General features: G+C 43.1%; 1 protein-coding gene across 5 annotated transcripts in view; it reads right to left on the reverse strand.

Moving 5' to 3' along the window:
• Positions 1–16,315, reverse strand: part of Ros1 (ROS proto-oncogene 1, receptor tyrosine kinase) — a 127,529-nt gene that overhangs the window by 71,076 nt on the left and 40,138 nt on the right. For all 5 annotated transcript variants that reach the window (XM_076552468.1, XM_076552467.1, XM_042262090.2 and 2 more), the window contains exons 13-17: positions 10,356–10,852; positions 8,309–8,521; positions 7,108–7,218; positions 5,658–5,836; positions 4,627–4,818 (exon numbers count right to left, since the gene is read on the reverse strand). In XM_076552468.1, coding sequence (XP_076408583.1) covers positions 4,627–4,818; positions 5,658–5,836; positions 7,108–7,218; positions 8,309–8,521; positions 10,356–10,852 — 1,192 coding nt within the window. The remainder of the gene's footprint in view (positions 1–4,626; positions 4,819–5,657; positions 5,837–7,107; positions 7,219–8,308; positions 8,522–10,355; positions 10,853–16,315) is intronic.

A 16,315-nucleotide genomic window follows, 5' to 3' on the forward strand; every position in this document is an offset into this window, starting at 1 on the left:
CGTGAGACTCTACCCATGCCCAAAAGAATAAATAATGTATTTTCTGTTGACTGAATCCAAAGCATTCTGGTACAGCATATAAAGATAAATAAAGAGTGTTCCTATGTTACAATTGGATAATCAAATATATATAAAGTCTCATTTTCAGGTAAAATTTAAAAACCACCCCTTATGACTCAGTCATTGCCTTCTTATTGAAACCCGTATCTTAGTTTCATATCCGTTTGTCTAGGTGGGTCCTGAGGAAAGATTGTTTGTTCTAGGAACCAGAGTGTATGGGATACAAGGAGCTTGTTGATGGGACCTTTCTGTCGTTTGTTGCTTTCTTTGGCTTTATAAATGTTATTATATATTCTCAAATAGCTGAGAATAATGGAGTCGCATGCAGCGTACCTAGATGTCCCGGGGCATTGTAAAGGATTAAAGTGGTGACGACATCCTGAACATGTTGCAGCGGCACTAAAGAATGATGAGCGCCAGGTGTGCTGGCACACATCCGGGGTCCCAGTACTCAGGAAGTGGAGGTAGGATGACCAGGACAGAAGGCCTTCCTTCTCAGAAAGGAAATAAAAAGAAGGGAGGAAGGATACAAAGTAGCGAGGACAGGTGGGAGCAGGGAAGAGGAGGGGAGGAATTGGAGAAAAAAAAAGAGAGAGAGAAATTATGAGTCAATGAAAAATTTAAAAGAATGCAATAAGAACTCCAAGAACGAAAAACTGCTTCCTGGCTCTCTCTTGTGAAAAAACTGATGTGCAAGAGCGTGGCTAGCAGCCTTCTGCCACTGTTTTTTGTTTTTGTTTTTTTTTGTTTGTTTGTTTGTTTGTTTTCCAATATTCCTGGTCTTCATTATGTTATCTGAGGCGGGTCTCTTGGGAGCTACATCTGAAATAGCCATTTATCTTTTCTCAACTGGATCCACACAGTTGGGTCAACTAGGTCAATGTATGCCCCATTACCTGACCCTCACCTTGGTCCCCAGCCTTTTTAGGTGCCTGCTCTAATCTCCTTGACACCAAATAATCTCACCCCATTAAAAAATTTAACATAGCCGGGCAGTGGTGGCGCACACCTTTAATCCCAGTACTTGGGAGGCAGAGGCAGGATCTCTGTAAGTTCGAGGCCAGTCTGGTCTACAGAGTGAGTTCAGCACAGCCAGGGCTACACAGAGAAACCTTGTCTCAAAAAAAAAAAAACACCTACTTCCTGGCAGTTTGCCCTACTACAAAGGAACCATCATAATATACTTTACTGTAAGACCTTGCATTGGCCATGTAATCACAGATGGATTCTGTCATCCAGGGAATTCTATCGATTCCTTCTCGAGGTGAAAAGTCCTTTCCAGTTTTTTAAAAATAAATCCTGCTTTTATTTCCTGATGCTTTGAAATATATTGATTTTTTTTTTCAGTTAACATGAAATCCAGTCAATTTTATTTGGTTATTCATTCTATCTTGTGTGTGTGGTACATGTATGTGTGCACGGGTGTGTATGTTGGTCAGATGCCAATGTTGGGTGCCTACTTCAGTCTCTCTCCACCTTTTTGTTTTTGTTTGGTTTGGTTTCTCTTCATAGCCCTGGCTATCCTGGAACACACACTATAGACCAAGCTGGCCTCAAACTCGCAGAGGTCCGCCTGCCTCTGCCTTCTAAGTACTAGGATTAAAGGTGTGTGCCACCGCCGCCAGGGTTTCTCCACCTTAATTTTTTGAAACAGGGTCTCTCGCTGCACTCAGAGCTCACCCTCTGCCTCTGGCCACACTGGCTGCCCAAAGAGCCCCAGGATCCTCCTGTCTGTGCCCTCCACCAGGGCTGGAGTCACAGCTGCACACCTCTGTGCTTGACTTTTCCTCAGGTGCTGGCATGAAGCTGTTTCAGCTCTTTGTTTGGTTATTTATAATTAGGGTTTTAAATCTACAAATTAACTGTTTTAACAAGAGATTGGACAAGTCTTTTTGCCCAACTACAACAAGGTATCCAACCGTAAGTAAATACCAGGTGTTGGGCCATTTTCATTCCTGTGTCTGTCCACAGGCCCATGTCTAAATAAAGCTAGAAGGTGTCCCATAGATCTCTGTACCAGTCATTACATCTAGTGAAGTCTGATCTATACTGAAACCTTTATATTGAAGTGTTGTAGAATATTAATTTAAGTTGTGTTATATTTGTTTATGCTGTGGAACATTTGTTTAATGATGCAAGGACGTGTTGCATTCTTTTATGCTGCATTTGTTTAACTCTGTGAAGCTGTGTTACTGTGCCTGTCTAAAACACCTGATGGTCTAATAAAGAGCTGAATGAATGGCCAATAGTGAGGCAGGAGAAAGGATAGGCTGGCAGGCAGGGAAAGAAATAAAGAAAAGGAGAAATCTGGGAGAAAAAGAAGAGCAAGAGAACAAGGAGAGGACATCAGGAGCCAGCCACCCAGCCACCCAGCCACCCAGCCACACAGCCACAAAGCCACACAGCCACACAGCCACACAGCCACACAGCCACACAGCCAGCCATGGAGTAAGAGTGAAAGTAAGATTTACAGAAGTAGGAGAACGGTAAAAGGCCAGAGGCAAAAGGAAGGTGGGATAATCAAATTAAGAAAAGCTGGTTACTAACAAGCCAAGCTAAGGCTGAACATTTATAATTAAGAATAAGCCTCCATGTGTGATATATGTGGGAGCTGGGTGACACTTCCCCCCCCCCCAAAAAAAGAGCAAAAACCAACAACATTGAAGTTTAATGCTCTAAGTTGAATTTGTCAAATACAAAAAAAAATTCATATTAGATGGATTTCTTTTCTTCATCATATAATAATTGTGTCTTTCTACAGATAATTAGGTGACTGTGCTTCCTTATGCCTGATGATTGGGAGCAGCTTGTGTCTGTGATAAATCCACAAGTGGCTGGAAGGAAAGGTGGAGTGCTCTAGAGATTTGCCCAGTGCAGAAGAAGGTAACTTCGTTGGTGAAGTGCCTGCTGTACAAGTGCAATGACCTGAGTTCGGATCCCCAGTCAGGGTGTGCCAGTGTGCATCTGTGATGTCCGTGTTGGGGAAACAGAAACAGGTCAATCCCTGGAGTTCGTTGGCCAGCCAGCCTACCCCTACCGAGTTGATGAACTCTAGGTCCAGTGAGGAAACTTAGTCTCAAAAAATAAAGTGAAAAAACCCATAGGATAGGTCCTGCTGCTGAAGATAACACACATCTTGCCTGTATGATCAGGAAAATCAAGCTGGAACAAAGCTGGAAGCTTTCTCCTTGAGAGCTAGCTTTCATAGTCCAGGGAGGGTTTTTTTTTTTTTTTTTCAAGCTGCTTAGGGGAAAAGGCATTAACAGCTTTACCTCATTTGAACCCTAGTAACAAAAGACAAACCTGTCAAGCAAGGTGTGATTGCCTGTGCAATAATGGCACTACTATTATAGGGCAGGGGGTAACCAATGCCTCAGGAGGGAATCACACCCAGGACTGAAAACCTAGTTAAAACCCATGTCAGGGGAGTCAATAGGCTCTAGAGGAGAAAATGGATACTGTTGTTCAGCTTAATTAAGATAGCATCAAATTGGCTTCTAAATATTTGTGTTCATATCTATAAACAAAGGCAGCTTTCGACCTTAACCACTTAAGCCCCTTTCTGGTTAGCAATGGCAAACTCAGGGCTTCCCAAGGGGCTTAGAATAGTTAGAGATGAGTGCTCAGCTCTCTACAAGACTTATATGTGATCTCCTCTGAGGCTCAGGTAACATTGCAGAATACAGGTGGAAAGAATGCAAGGGCCAGAAGCCAGAATGATATCTTCCGGGTGCCATTGAAATCATGAACTCACTGCAGTTAATGCTGTCTACACTCAGTCCACGCAAGAATAATCCCATCACCAGTCAGGCATGGATGGGGGCGGGAGCTCAGAAGCCCTACCCCTGACTGCTGAACTATTTGCAACTATAGAGTTAGGGAGAGGAGGAACATTGCCTTGGGTTGTGTCTCCACGGGCGACCCCACTTGGCTCCAGTGCATAGTTCCAGTCCAATGATCATGCAGGTGGTCCTGGTTAAACTAAACTGTCACAGAACAAAACCAAAACTCATAAAGCTAAGAAAGAGACTGGTAGGGACGAGTGGGGGCTGATCGGGATGGGAGGGGGGCGAGGTGAGAGTAAAGGAGTGATCGGAAGGCGTTATATACATGTGTTAACATTTAAAAGCTGCCAAATGTGGACCCACTCAGGATAAGGCAAACTACAAAAAAATCTCCCTGTTATGTTTCAACTTAGAAATTAATGAGTTCTGACAACCAAATAAAGTTTAGAGAAATGATAGCTATACAGTAGTTTCTTTAGAACAGTGTTTCCTTTAGAATTCTGCCTCAACCAAAGTAAATAGAGGTAGTATTGTTATTACTATACAATGGAACATTCAGCATCATTAAATAATTACATCCAGCCAGGCGGTAGTGGTGCACGCCTTTAATCCCAGTACTAGGGAGGCAGAGGCAGGTGGATTTCTGAGTTCAAGGCCAGCCTGGGCTGCAGAGTGAGTTCCAGGAAGGGCATAAAGCTACACAGAGAAACCCTGTCTCAAAATAATAATAATAATAATAATAATAATAATAATAATAACATCCTAATTTTTATTTTGTCACCTTTTTTCCAGACACCCAGGGCTGAGCCTGCAGTACGAGTGAACTTTCTCCATTTAGTCTGGTGCTTTCAACTGAGTAGAGTGTAGTCCAGTACAGATAGCCACCCACTGAATCCACAACCATGTCATTCACCAACAACTTCACATGAGCCACGATGTCTGTGTGTCCCGTCAACACAGACTGCCTTTGGATCTAGAAAACATGACAGTATTGCCAGACAATTATTTTCAAGTGACATAATTACTTCTGAATGGTGTATTACAATTATTAGTGAGTTCTTTCCTTTGTTTATAGGTTCATTTACTCATTTAACCACAAATATTGATCAGCACTCTGTGGTTGTTGGGTAGTGGGCTAAGCCTTGGAAAATAACAAACAGATATGGCACCTGCCTCAATAGATCTTTCATAGTCTTTTCATGTCTAAAAGAAGTAAACTGAGTTAAAATATTCAGTATTCCTAATTATATATTCAATCAAAATACCCATGAATGCCTTATCTTTTTTTAGGGTCCCTCTAGATAGCCATGACTAGCCTAGATCTCAGACCAGACTGCCCTTGAGCTCAGTAATCCATCTGGCTCTGAAATGGTGTCTGGGCTAAGATTAAGGTGTGTACCACCATTCTCAGTGACATTCTTCGTTTTTTATTGGGAGCTGAGAATGCAGCTCAATGGAAGAGCATTGCCCAGCATGTACAAGACTCTCTTCATCCCCATGGCTTACCAAAAAGAAAAAAAAAGAGTTTTCTTAGATTGAAAGGGATATGGATGTCTTCATAGAGGATGAGCATTCTCCTTGCTCCTCTTTACTGGTATTTCCCTAATTTTTTAATATTAATTTAATTTTAATAGTTCTCATATTTTAATACTTATAATTATTAAGTACCTGTTACATGCTGGGCACTGTACTTTTTTATTCTTAAAATACTAGTTCCCATTGGTTGGAGAGAGAAATGGCTCCATGTCACATAAGTCACTGAAGAGGGCAGCCATTGCTTTAGAGCATGCGGGATGCCAGGCTCTGACTTACCACATACGTCTTCCCCGCCCAGTAGAGAAAGTGACCGAGCCATTCAAAGGCCAAAGCACCAGCTCCTGCGATGCTGGGTATGTGATACTTCTCCGAGATCTCCATCCCACTCAGTGGCTGCACATAAACGTTGCCTTTTGTGTCGCTGTAGTACAGGCTGTTGTTATACCAATCCATATCTCAAAACAAAGACAAACAGACAGCACTTATCTTCATGTGTGAGAACAGAAGCGAGATGAGTCAATCACACTGACGCCTGTAAAGGACAGTGTTGACATAGCTATTTGGGAGAACTTAAGGGTCTGTCAAGCATATTTCAGTAAGGGCTGAAATGCAGACCTTTAATCCCAGGACTTGGGAAGCAGAGGAACTTTGCACATTCGAGGCCAGCCTGGTCTATATAGTAAGATCCAGGCCAACCAGGGCTTCATAGTGAGACTTGGTCTCATATACACACCCAAATCTCAACCCCCGGAACCAGGAAGAGGAACAGATCTATACAGAGCATCTGCCTGACATTGTCCAGGTGCTTTACTACCGAATTGAACTCCTAAAACAGTAATGGTAAATAGAATTATCATTTTCTTAGAGTCCTTAAGATTGTCTATTCTGTCTGAGGCCTTAAACATCAAAGATTGGGATGGAGAGATGGCTCAGAGGTTAAGAGCAGTGGCTGCTCTTCCAGAGGTCCTGAGTTCAATTCCCAGCACCCACACGGTGGCTCACAACCATCTGTAATGAGATCTGGTGCCCTCTTCTGGCCTGCAGTCATACATGCTGTATACATAATATATAAATAAATCTTAGTAAGTAAATAATTAATTAAATATTTTTTTTAAAAAAAGGATCAAGTTTTCAACCAAATCCAGGCCACATTCTTTCCACTAGTGCCGCATTGGCCTTCTCAGTCCAGCTCCCATGGTGGGTGGAAATGCTATCGTAGGCTTAAGGACCAAGTCAAAATATAAAATAAGTAGATAATACAGATCATCTTCAGGCAAGATCACTGCCGCACCACTTTAGAAAGAACACTTCTGGCAATAGGTCCCTGTTACAAACCTCACAGTCCTCCTCGTCAACAGTTCTGCCCATACTCTGTTTAAAACACTATGCAGCCATCTTCCTGCTCCAGTCTGACGTCAAAGCCACAGTAAATCATTTAAGAAAAGCTGTCTTAGCAGAACAAGACAGGTTGCTATTGAAGGACGATATTGATCAATTAAAATTCACGAGCATCAACCAAAGCTGTCCTCAAGAGGACGCAATAAATAACCTCACATTTTGTGTAATAAATAACAGCCCTGCCTAAGAGCAGACACTTTCTTAACAACGGCACTGGCAGAACGGTCCCTTCCTGTAACCCCGGCCGCCAGAACTCAGTGCCTTCCTTCTGCTGAGTCGCGTGGCTGGGGCACCACATAGGAACCTGCATCCGGGTGAGTGAGTCTACCTGACACATTTCCTACGTCAGAAGACAGGAACTCTCCCGGGCCAAAGCTACTGAGTGGTTTGCTCCAAAGCCCATCTTCCTTCACAGCCATGATGAACGGTGGCTCAGTGGCTATATGATAAAACAGAAAGAAATTAGTAAGGAACTTCGCACAAAGCATACTTTTCTTAAAGGCCATGTCTCACGATGTGGTACTCGATGGCCTAGAACTCTCTAGGTAGACCAGGCTGGCATCAAACTCATAGAGATCTGCTTGCCTCTGCTTCCCAAGTGCTGGGATTAATGCCCATTTGCCAACATGCCCAACTAGCGCATACTTTTTTTAAAAAGTAAAATAGCAATATTTTGAAAAGTATTATTGAATAATGTGAGCGATTATATCTGTTTAGTAGATTCATCTACCCTGCTAAACGTTCTTCTGAGAACATTTACATAAACATTTGAAATCGCAATGTGCAGAGCCATGCTGCCACTGTAACGGTGTCCAACAGTGCCAAGTCAGACACTCAAGGTCACGCCAGTCTGTCACAGTGGTTCTCAGCCTTCCTAACGCTGTGATCCTTTAATACAGTTTCTCATGCTGTGCTGATTGCCAAGCATAAAATGATGTTTGTGGCTGCTTCACAACTGAAATTTTGCTGCTGTTATGAATCATAATGTAAATATCTGATCTGTGCCCCCTGTGAAAGGGTTGTTCAACCCCGAAGGGGTTGTGACCCACAGGTTGAGAACCACTGGTCCATCACCACAGCCACCCTAATTACCCACAGGTACTGTTTGCTAGGAACCCCTTCTCAAAACCCAGAAGTCGTTGCTACAATGACAATATAAACGATACTATTGCCCTTCAATTTCTTTGAGCCAAGGTGGTAAAATTCAGTGTAACTCATAGACCCCTCAACCTCTCTCTCCAAGACCTTCAGAGGTGAGGAATATTATGTCTTAGTAAACTAAGGAGAAATTGATGAAGAAGAAAATTGTATTTCTTCAAATGTGTCTTGAAGTATATAAGGTGTCAGGTAAGAAACACAAATATCCATGGTGATTTATTTGATTCCCTAATCTCAGATTAAAAATTCATCCTCAAGAGGTCAACAGAGCTTGTTCTCATCTCTTTAGAACACTGAAGCAAGAACTTGTACAGGGCACTCAGGCTAAGGCTTTCCTTTTAGAATTTCTCCCCAGGCCCCCATCATCTTACCTGGTACTAGAGTGGTGCCCTCTGAAGGGTCTGACCAGGGACCTGGGCCTTTAGGAGAACTTGCTCTCACAGAAACTGAGTATTTTGTAGCGCTCTGCAGCTCAGGCACATTAAGCATGGTCCCACTTATGTTAGAGAAAACTTGGGTGACTTTAGGAAGGTCTTGGGTGGAAACTTTCACCTCGTAAGTCCAGTTCTGCCAGGCGGAAGGGCCTAAAGGGTTAAATAATGTCATTGACCTGGATGATACCACAAGGACAGACCAAGGAATTCCCAAAAATTCATCAGTAACCTATCTCAAATGAGGAGTAACTAGCAGTCATGCTTACTCTACTAACAGGGTCAGTGTGGTGGTAAGGCCACAGCAGTTCCCATTTCCTCATGTGACACTCATTCAGCACTATTAAAGGAGACGGTATTTCCAACAAGTAAAGCTGTGAGAGTGTATTTCTAAAAACATTTTTTAGGTGGCCAGGCTGTGGTGACGCACGCCTTTAATCCCAGCCCTTGGGAAGCAGAGACAAGTGGATCTCCATGATTTTGAGGCCAGCCTGATCTACAGAGCGAGTTCCAGGACAGACTCCAAAGCTACACAGAGAAACCCTGTCTCGAAAAGCCAAAAAAAAAAAAAAAGAAAAAGAAAAAGAAGAGAGAGAGAGAGAGAGAGAGAGAGAGAGAGAGAGAGAGAGAGAGAAAGGAAGGAAGGAAGGAAGGAAGGAAGGAAGGAAGGAAGGAAGGAAGGAAGGAAGGAAGGAAGGAAGGAAGGAAGGAAGAAAGAAAGGAAGAAAGAAAGAAAGAAAGAAAGAAAGAAAGAAAGAAAGAAAGAAAGAAAGAAAGAAAGAAAGAAAGAAAAGAAAAGAAAAATTTAAGTTGGGATTTCACCATGTCTCCCAGGCCTTAATCTCTCAAGTGCTGAGATTAGAAGTATGTGCCACCGTGCCCAGCTAAGACTGTCAATCTTTCTACGTGGTAGACTCTGCATCATGTTAGAGGAGTTCTCTATAATACTACCAGGTATAACCAGGCTCTTAATAAAAAAAAAATAATTATAATCTCCAACATAATTACCAGAAGTCAAATCAACTGGGACGGGGGGAGGGGGGAACCTGCCAATTCATTCTCAATGTGTATGTGAGACAGAAGGAGAAGAAGGGATCCTCTTGTAGCCTTGCATAGCTGAGGATGACCTTGGACTTCTAATCCTCCTACCTCTACCTCTTGAGTGCTGAGATTACTGGTGTGCACCACCATGTTCAATTTAGGCACTGCTGGAGATTGAACTCAGGACTTGGTGCACGGTGGGCAGGCACTCCCTCAACTGTGCTGCGTCCCCAGGCCACAGTCTCAGTTATTCTCTGAGATATGCGGCAAATAAGCATAAACAGCTTGTCATAAAGTAAAAATTGTCCGAGTTTACTGAACATTGCTACCCGATGATGGATCAGCGGCTAGCAAAAAGTGGACCACGGGGCGAAACTGCTCATCGCCTATTTCTGTTAGAAAAGTTGTACTAAAACAGCTTCCGCTATCCACTTATGTCTGGTCTACAGCTGCTTTCACAGCAACTCAGAGTTAGGCTGCTGGGACAGGGAACATCTGTCCACAGACTGAGGTCCTTTACCTTTCTTTTATTAAAAAGCTCTGGAGCCCAAGTGCTTCCTACCACATGCATTCTGTCTATTCAGAGATGAAGAGTCAAGTTCAGAAAGCTTCAGGGAACTGCTAAAATTCGTGCAAGCCCCTCCCCACAATGGGTTATCCTCCTGGCTAGCTGCCATTCAGACTAGAAAGCCAGGGTATCTCATAATAGATGTCCAAAAATGACGGGGCTGTTCTGTTGGGATCTACCCATGGAATATAAAGACCCTCCTACTACTGCAAGGCTAGTGATAAATGCAAGACAGATGTAAAAACACTACTTGCACTAAGTAGTTGCCCCTGGCTGAAGACTAGATGCAGGCTCTCAAAACCGAATCTCTATGCTGAGCGGTTGAAGCTGCTCTCCCTTCCAGGTGGCCAGTATTCGCCCTGAGCTTGGCACACTCACTTGCTCCTATGGCGAGAGCAGGAGGCTTCCATTGAACAAGGGCCTCTCGAGAACCAAACAGCACCGAGAGCTCCTGTGGATGGTCTGGCAGAGGGTACGACTGGATGGATGAGCCAAAGATGACCAAGTTGCCAAACCCAAACTCTTCTATGTGACTCAGGTCACATCCCACGATGAACTCGTTGAAGGACAGCGAGTCCTGCTGGAAAATGGCCTTGCCGTTGGTGATGAGGAAGTCGTTGCTCTCACAAGCAAAGCTCCGCACCTCCTTAAGGGGGACCCAAGGCAGCACCCGATGGAAAGCCGAGCCGTCCAGAAATGTGGACATGAAGACCTGCATGGTGTCATTGAAGTAAATGATGCGCTTGGACTGCGGCTTCACCGCAAAGTCCTTTAATGTGCTGCTCTCCACGATGCGCACAGCTTCGGCGTGCGTGCCAGGCGGCAAAGGGAGATTGATTCTGTAAATGCCGTCTCTCAGGAGATAGAAGACATACCTGACGGGACGAAGGAAGGCTGGTGTGATTCAGCGCAAGGGTGCCTGTGGAACCTACTGGGCTAATCACTTTAGTCTGTTACACACTCAGTACCATGTATCCCAGGACTTCCCCAAGTGTAAAACAATAGCGGTCCAAGCCGGAACTGTGCCCTGCTGATTACAGCGAGAAGTTAGAAGATTAGAAATTCCATCCTGAATTATGATGCACCATCTTTTAATTCTTATAAGGTGCTTTTTGAAGAATCAGAGTTAGGGCTAAAAAGTATCTTTGAAGATTTTTGAGGCAAGGGTATTATAGACAAATCACACAGTTAGGGCTGGGGAGATGGCCAAGTGAGGAAACTACTTGCCAGATAAGCATGAGGATCTGAGTGTGGGGCCCAGAACCCATGTAAAAGCCAAGCACATCTGTGCACACCTGTAACTCCCATGGGACTGGGGATGCAAATCCTGGAGGTTCGTTGGCAAGCGAGTCTATCAGAAAATGCTGAGCTGTGGGTTCACTGAGAGACCCTGTCTCAAAAAACACAGAGTGTGATAGAGAAGCACACCCAGCTTCGACCTCTAGTCACAACTTGTACAGACAAGGGCACATGCACACAAATGTATACACACACACACACACACACACACACACACACACACACACACACACCACATGGATTTATAAACATGTTTCCTCTAGATTATACAAATTCTTAAGTCAAATTCTGCCAGTGAACTTTATCTTGCATTGAGAATGATAAACAGAAGAAACAAAACGTTGTATTTTGCTACAATTAACCCAACTACTTTGTATCTCCGGTCATCTAAACTTTTAACAATATCTGCCTATAAGTAAGTCAGACAATTACAAATGTTTCATTTTGTAAACAATGGAGAATATCCAACAAGTGATGAAAACTGCTTAGCAGGACCACCCAACTATCAGGAGAAGGAAGCCAATAGAAGAATTAAAGACGTCTAGGGGGCTGGGAGGTGGCTCAGCGGTTAAAAGCATTTTCTAGCTCTTCCAGAGGACAGGATTTCTATTCCTGGTACCTATATCAGGCAGCTCACAAAGCCTGTAAATCCAGGGGTGCTGCGGAATAATCCTTTTGTATACTGTAAAGATTTGTCACTCGAATTAGTTTAATAAAAAGCTGACAGGCCAGCAGCCAGGCAGGAAATATAGATGGGACAGCCAGACATAGAAAAAGCTGGGAAGAAGAAGGATGGAGTCAGAGGAGTCACCAGCCAGACACAGAATGAGTCGGACACACAAAATGGGATAGAGGTAAAAGTCATGTTGCAGAATGTAGATTAATAGAAATGGGTTAATTTAAGTTGTAAGAGGTAGCTAGTAATAAGTCTGAGCTATCAGCCAAGCATTTATAATTCATATTAAGTCTCCATTTTGGTCATTTGGAAACTGGCAAGTGGAAAAGAAATCCACCTACACAGAGGATTTCAGGCCTCTGACATCTAAGGGCATCTGTACTCAAATGTACACCCACATACACACATGACAATAAAATAAATATATTTTAAAGATGTATGCCCTATGTAGAGTCTAGCCTCATGGCAATGAGCAGGTGATCTTTTAACATGGAAAAAGAAAAGACATAGCTTAATATTTTATGGACAATCAAATATCAAAGTAAAATTTTAACTGCAGAGATGGTTCATCAGTTAAGATCACTTGCTGCTCTTCCAGAGGACCTAGGTTCGATTCCTAACACCCACATCATAGCTCATAGCTATCAGTGACTCCAGGTTCAGGGGACCTGATACCCTCTCTGGCCTCCTCAGAAACCAGGCATATAACTGGTGCACAGACATAAGAGCAAGCAAAACACTCACACACAGCAAATAAATACTTTGAAACGTTTAACTGGCGTATATAAAACCATTCATTTGTAGTTGATTCAGAATTTGTGAGCATGAAAATAGATGTTAGTGAGTTCAAACCATTTAAAATATCTTATCAGAACCCCATGCATTGTTACATTCTAACTGACATCATCACTATCAAGCCATTGTCCTTGCCCTTGTTCAGTCCACTCTCACTCCTCTGGATGATCTTCCCAAATCGTTATAACAGCAACCACATTCTGCCCAGCCTGAGGTAAAACCCTGAGATACCAGCTCACCTTGAGATATGAAGCTATGCAGTTTCCCTCGAGGGAGAACAGTAGTGGACAGAAGGGACGGCTCCTGACTGTCCGTTCTACCGACTTCAGCATGGTTAAAAAGCGTTTGGAGAAACAGACTGTATAGAGGGAAAGCTGTCTGGATTAATGAAGCACAGACTTCGAACTGAGGCAGAGAAGAAAGCAGAGCTCCAACCGTGCTCACTACGTGAAAGGAAAGAAGATGGAACAAGAGAAAAGGGAGTGAGAAGACGAGAACAGACAGAGGTGGGAGGGGGAGGCAAGGGGTAGGATGAAGGGAAGGGTCAGGATTCATATCAAGTAGAAACCCCTCAAGGGCATGATGCAATGGTAGAAAAATAACCACATGAAGGAGACCACTGCAACAGCAGGACAGCTGTAAACCGCTGCACACATCAAGTGCCCTACAAGGACACACACTTGCTCAAAGTTACATGCTGACAAAGTTACATGCTGATTTTCGTAGAAACTTTCCCGTCAAAGTAGAAGATGGTCAGAAGGCAGGGCCTGATGCAGAGGCCGAGCCTGATGCAGAGGGCCCTATTGTGCAGCAGCATGGGGGATCACTAGATCAGCTTGTGTCTCGACCTCCCTGTCTAACAAAGGTACCTACCTCAGTATAAAATGATTATTGGAAGGAAGACCTTGGTACCACGTAAATATAAATAAATTGGTATAATCCTAATTATCAAGATCTTTTCTGGTCACATTTCAAAATCTCAGCACAAATCTGTTTTATTTTAATGGGGAAAAGGAGTCAATGAGTACCTCACCGTGGTGTATTTGAAAGGCTGATTTGGTAAGTGAAGTTCGTTATCCACAGAATGATTCATGTTGTGTAACTGTCAACAGCAACAGAGCATTCCATAAGATCTTAGACCCTCACAAATGAGGGAAATAAGATCTAGACCACACGAGACTGTGTGCATTCAGGTGGTGTGGCTGTAACTGATAACTAAACTTTTCATTTAAAACTTGGAAAACCAAAACAGCTGGAAGAAAACAAAATGTTCTTCCAGACACTGGGTAGGGAAGAACTTTCTAAACGGACCAGGAATTAGCCCCAAGAATCAGCAGCTGAGACCACATGAAATTTAAAAGTTTCTGCACAGCAAAGGACACTATCACCAGAGCAAGCCAACAGTCCACAGAAAGGGAGAAAATCTCAGCCAGCTCCACTTCAGAAAAGGCGCTAAGATCAAGAGTTTACAAAGAATTTAAAAAACTGAATACTAAGGAGTAGAATCACCCATCCCTAAATGGGCTGATGAATTCAATAGATCGTTTTCAAAAGAAGAAGCACAAAAGAGCCAATAACTAATTTTAAAAGCATCCAACATCCCTAGCCATGAGGGGGATGCAGATTAAAACTACATGGAGATATCTCCTCACCCTAGTCTGAGTGGCTGTCATCGAGAAATCTGACAACAAACGTTGGAGCAGATGTGCAAAAGGGGAATGTTTACTCACCACTGGTGGGCACGAGAATTAATATAGCCATTATAGAAATCAGTTTAGATTTCAAATTTAAAACAGAACTACCATATAATCCAGCTATTTCCCTACTGGTCATATATCCCAGAGAACTCCATAGCCTACCACAGAGATATCTGCACCTGTGTTTATTATTGTACCATTTGCCATCCCAAGGAAATGGAACCAATCTAGCTGTCCATCAACCGAAGGGAGGATAATAAAAATATAGGACATGCACCAAACGGAATATTACTCAGTTGTAAAGGAAACCGAAATCATGGATTTGGAGGGAAATGGATGGGAATAGAAACTAATATTAATCAAAGTTACCCAAACTCAGACAGGAAAGCACCACCTGCTCTCCCTCCTATGTGGATCCTAACCTACTATGTACATGCACATATGTAAAGAGCCGTAAGTGTACATGCAGTATAACATTTGGAAAGGAGCCTAAGAAAGGGTAGTATAGGGTGAGAAAGGATGAAATGCAGTCAGAAGGACACAGGAGCAGTGGTGGCACACGCCTTTAATCCCAGCACTCGGGGAGGCAGACACAGGTGGATCTCTGTGAGTTCAAGGCCAGCCTTGAGCAAGGTCTACAGAATGAGTTCCAGGACAGTCATAGCTACATAAAGAAACTGTCTCCAAAAATAAAAAATAAATAAAAAATAAAAAAAACCTGAAAAAACGGGGGAGGGACATCAGTCATAAAAAAAAAAAGCTACAAAGTTCATTGTTTTTCTAGTTTCAACTCTGCCATAGTTTTCTTTTTTGTGGTGGATAAGCAAATAAAAATGCAATTGACAGAGAAAGTACAAAAGTCTGAGTGCAGCTCCACTAATTCAGAGTGGTCATCGCAACTGTATAAACGTTCAGCACAGACTAGAGCCCGGGTGGGACTGGGCAAGCCTTTCAGTGGTTACCTTGATCTAGCTGTGAGGTTTTTTTTTTGTTTGTTTTGTTTTGTTTTGTTTTGTTCTGTTTTGTTTTTTTGAGACCGGGTTTCTCTGGGTAACAGTCCTAGCTCTCCTAGAACTCACTCTGTAGACCAGGCTGGCCTCGAACTCACAGAGATCCGCCTGCCTCTGCCTCCCAAGTCCTGGGATTAAAGGCGTGCGCCACCACTGCCTAGCCTGTGTGATGTTTTTGTATGTAAATTCATTACAATAAAGTGATCTGTCTTAAAAATTAGGACGTTGGTTGTGCAGGTGTATCCATTAAAATCCACCACTCTAGAGGCAGATGAGGCAGACTTCCATGAGTTCGAGGCCAGCCTATTCTATACAGTGAGTACCAGCCCCAGCCAGGACTACATTGAGAACCTGTCTCAAAAATTTTTATTTAAAAAGATCTCAAAAGTCCACAGGACTTACCCTATATCATAGGGTTTGGGTTTTTGGTTCTTAGTTTTGTTTTGTATTTAGTTTTATAGATCTATAATTTGGGTCAGAGATGTGGTTCAGTCAGTAAATTGCTTGCCTAGCATGCAGAAAGGCCTGGGTTTCCCAGTACCTCATAAAACTAGGCATCATGGGACACATGTGCAATCCCACAACTTGGGAAATGGAGGCAGAAGAATCGGAAATTCAAGGTCATCCTCATCTACTTAGTGAGTTTGAGACCAGCCTGTGTTTGATAAAAATCTATAGTTTCTTCCTATTCTCATGTGGTCTTCATTTATCATGGTCTCTTGTTCCTTGTTCTCCCTCTCAGTTCTTGATCCAGCTGGGATCTCCCACTCCCCTAAGCTCTCTTTCCCTCGACCCTTGCCCTTCATTACCCCCACTCACATCCAGGTTGTTCATGTAGATCTCATCCATTTCTCTGTCATT

This window comes from Peromyscus maniculatus, chromosome 16 (genome assembly GCF_049852395.1).
Source record: "Peromyscus maniculatus bairdii isolate BWxNUB_F1_BW_parent chromosome 16, HU_Pman_BW_mat_3.1, whole genome shotgun sequence".
Taxonomy (NCBI): domain Eukaryota; kingdom Metazoa; phylum Chordata; class Mammalia; order Rodentia; family Cricetidae; genus Peromyscus; species Peromyscus maniculatus.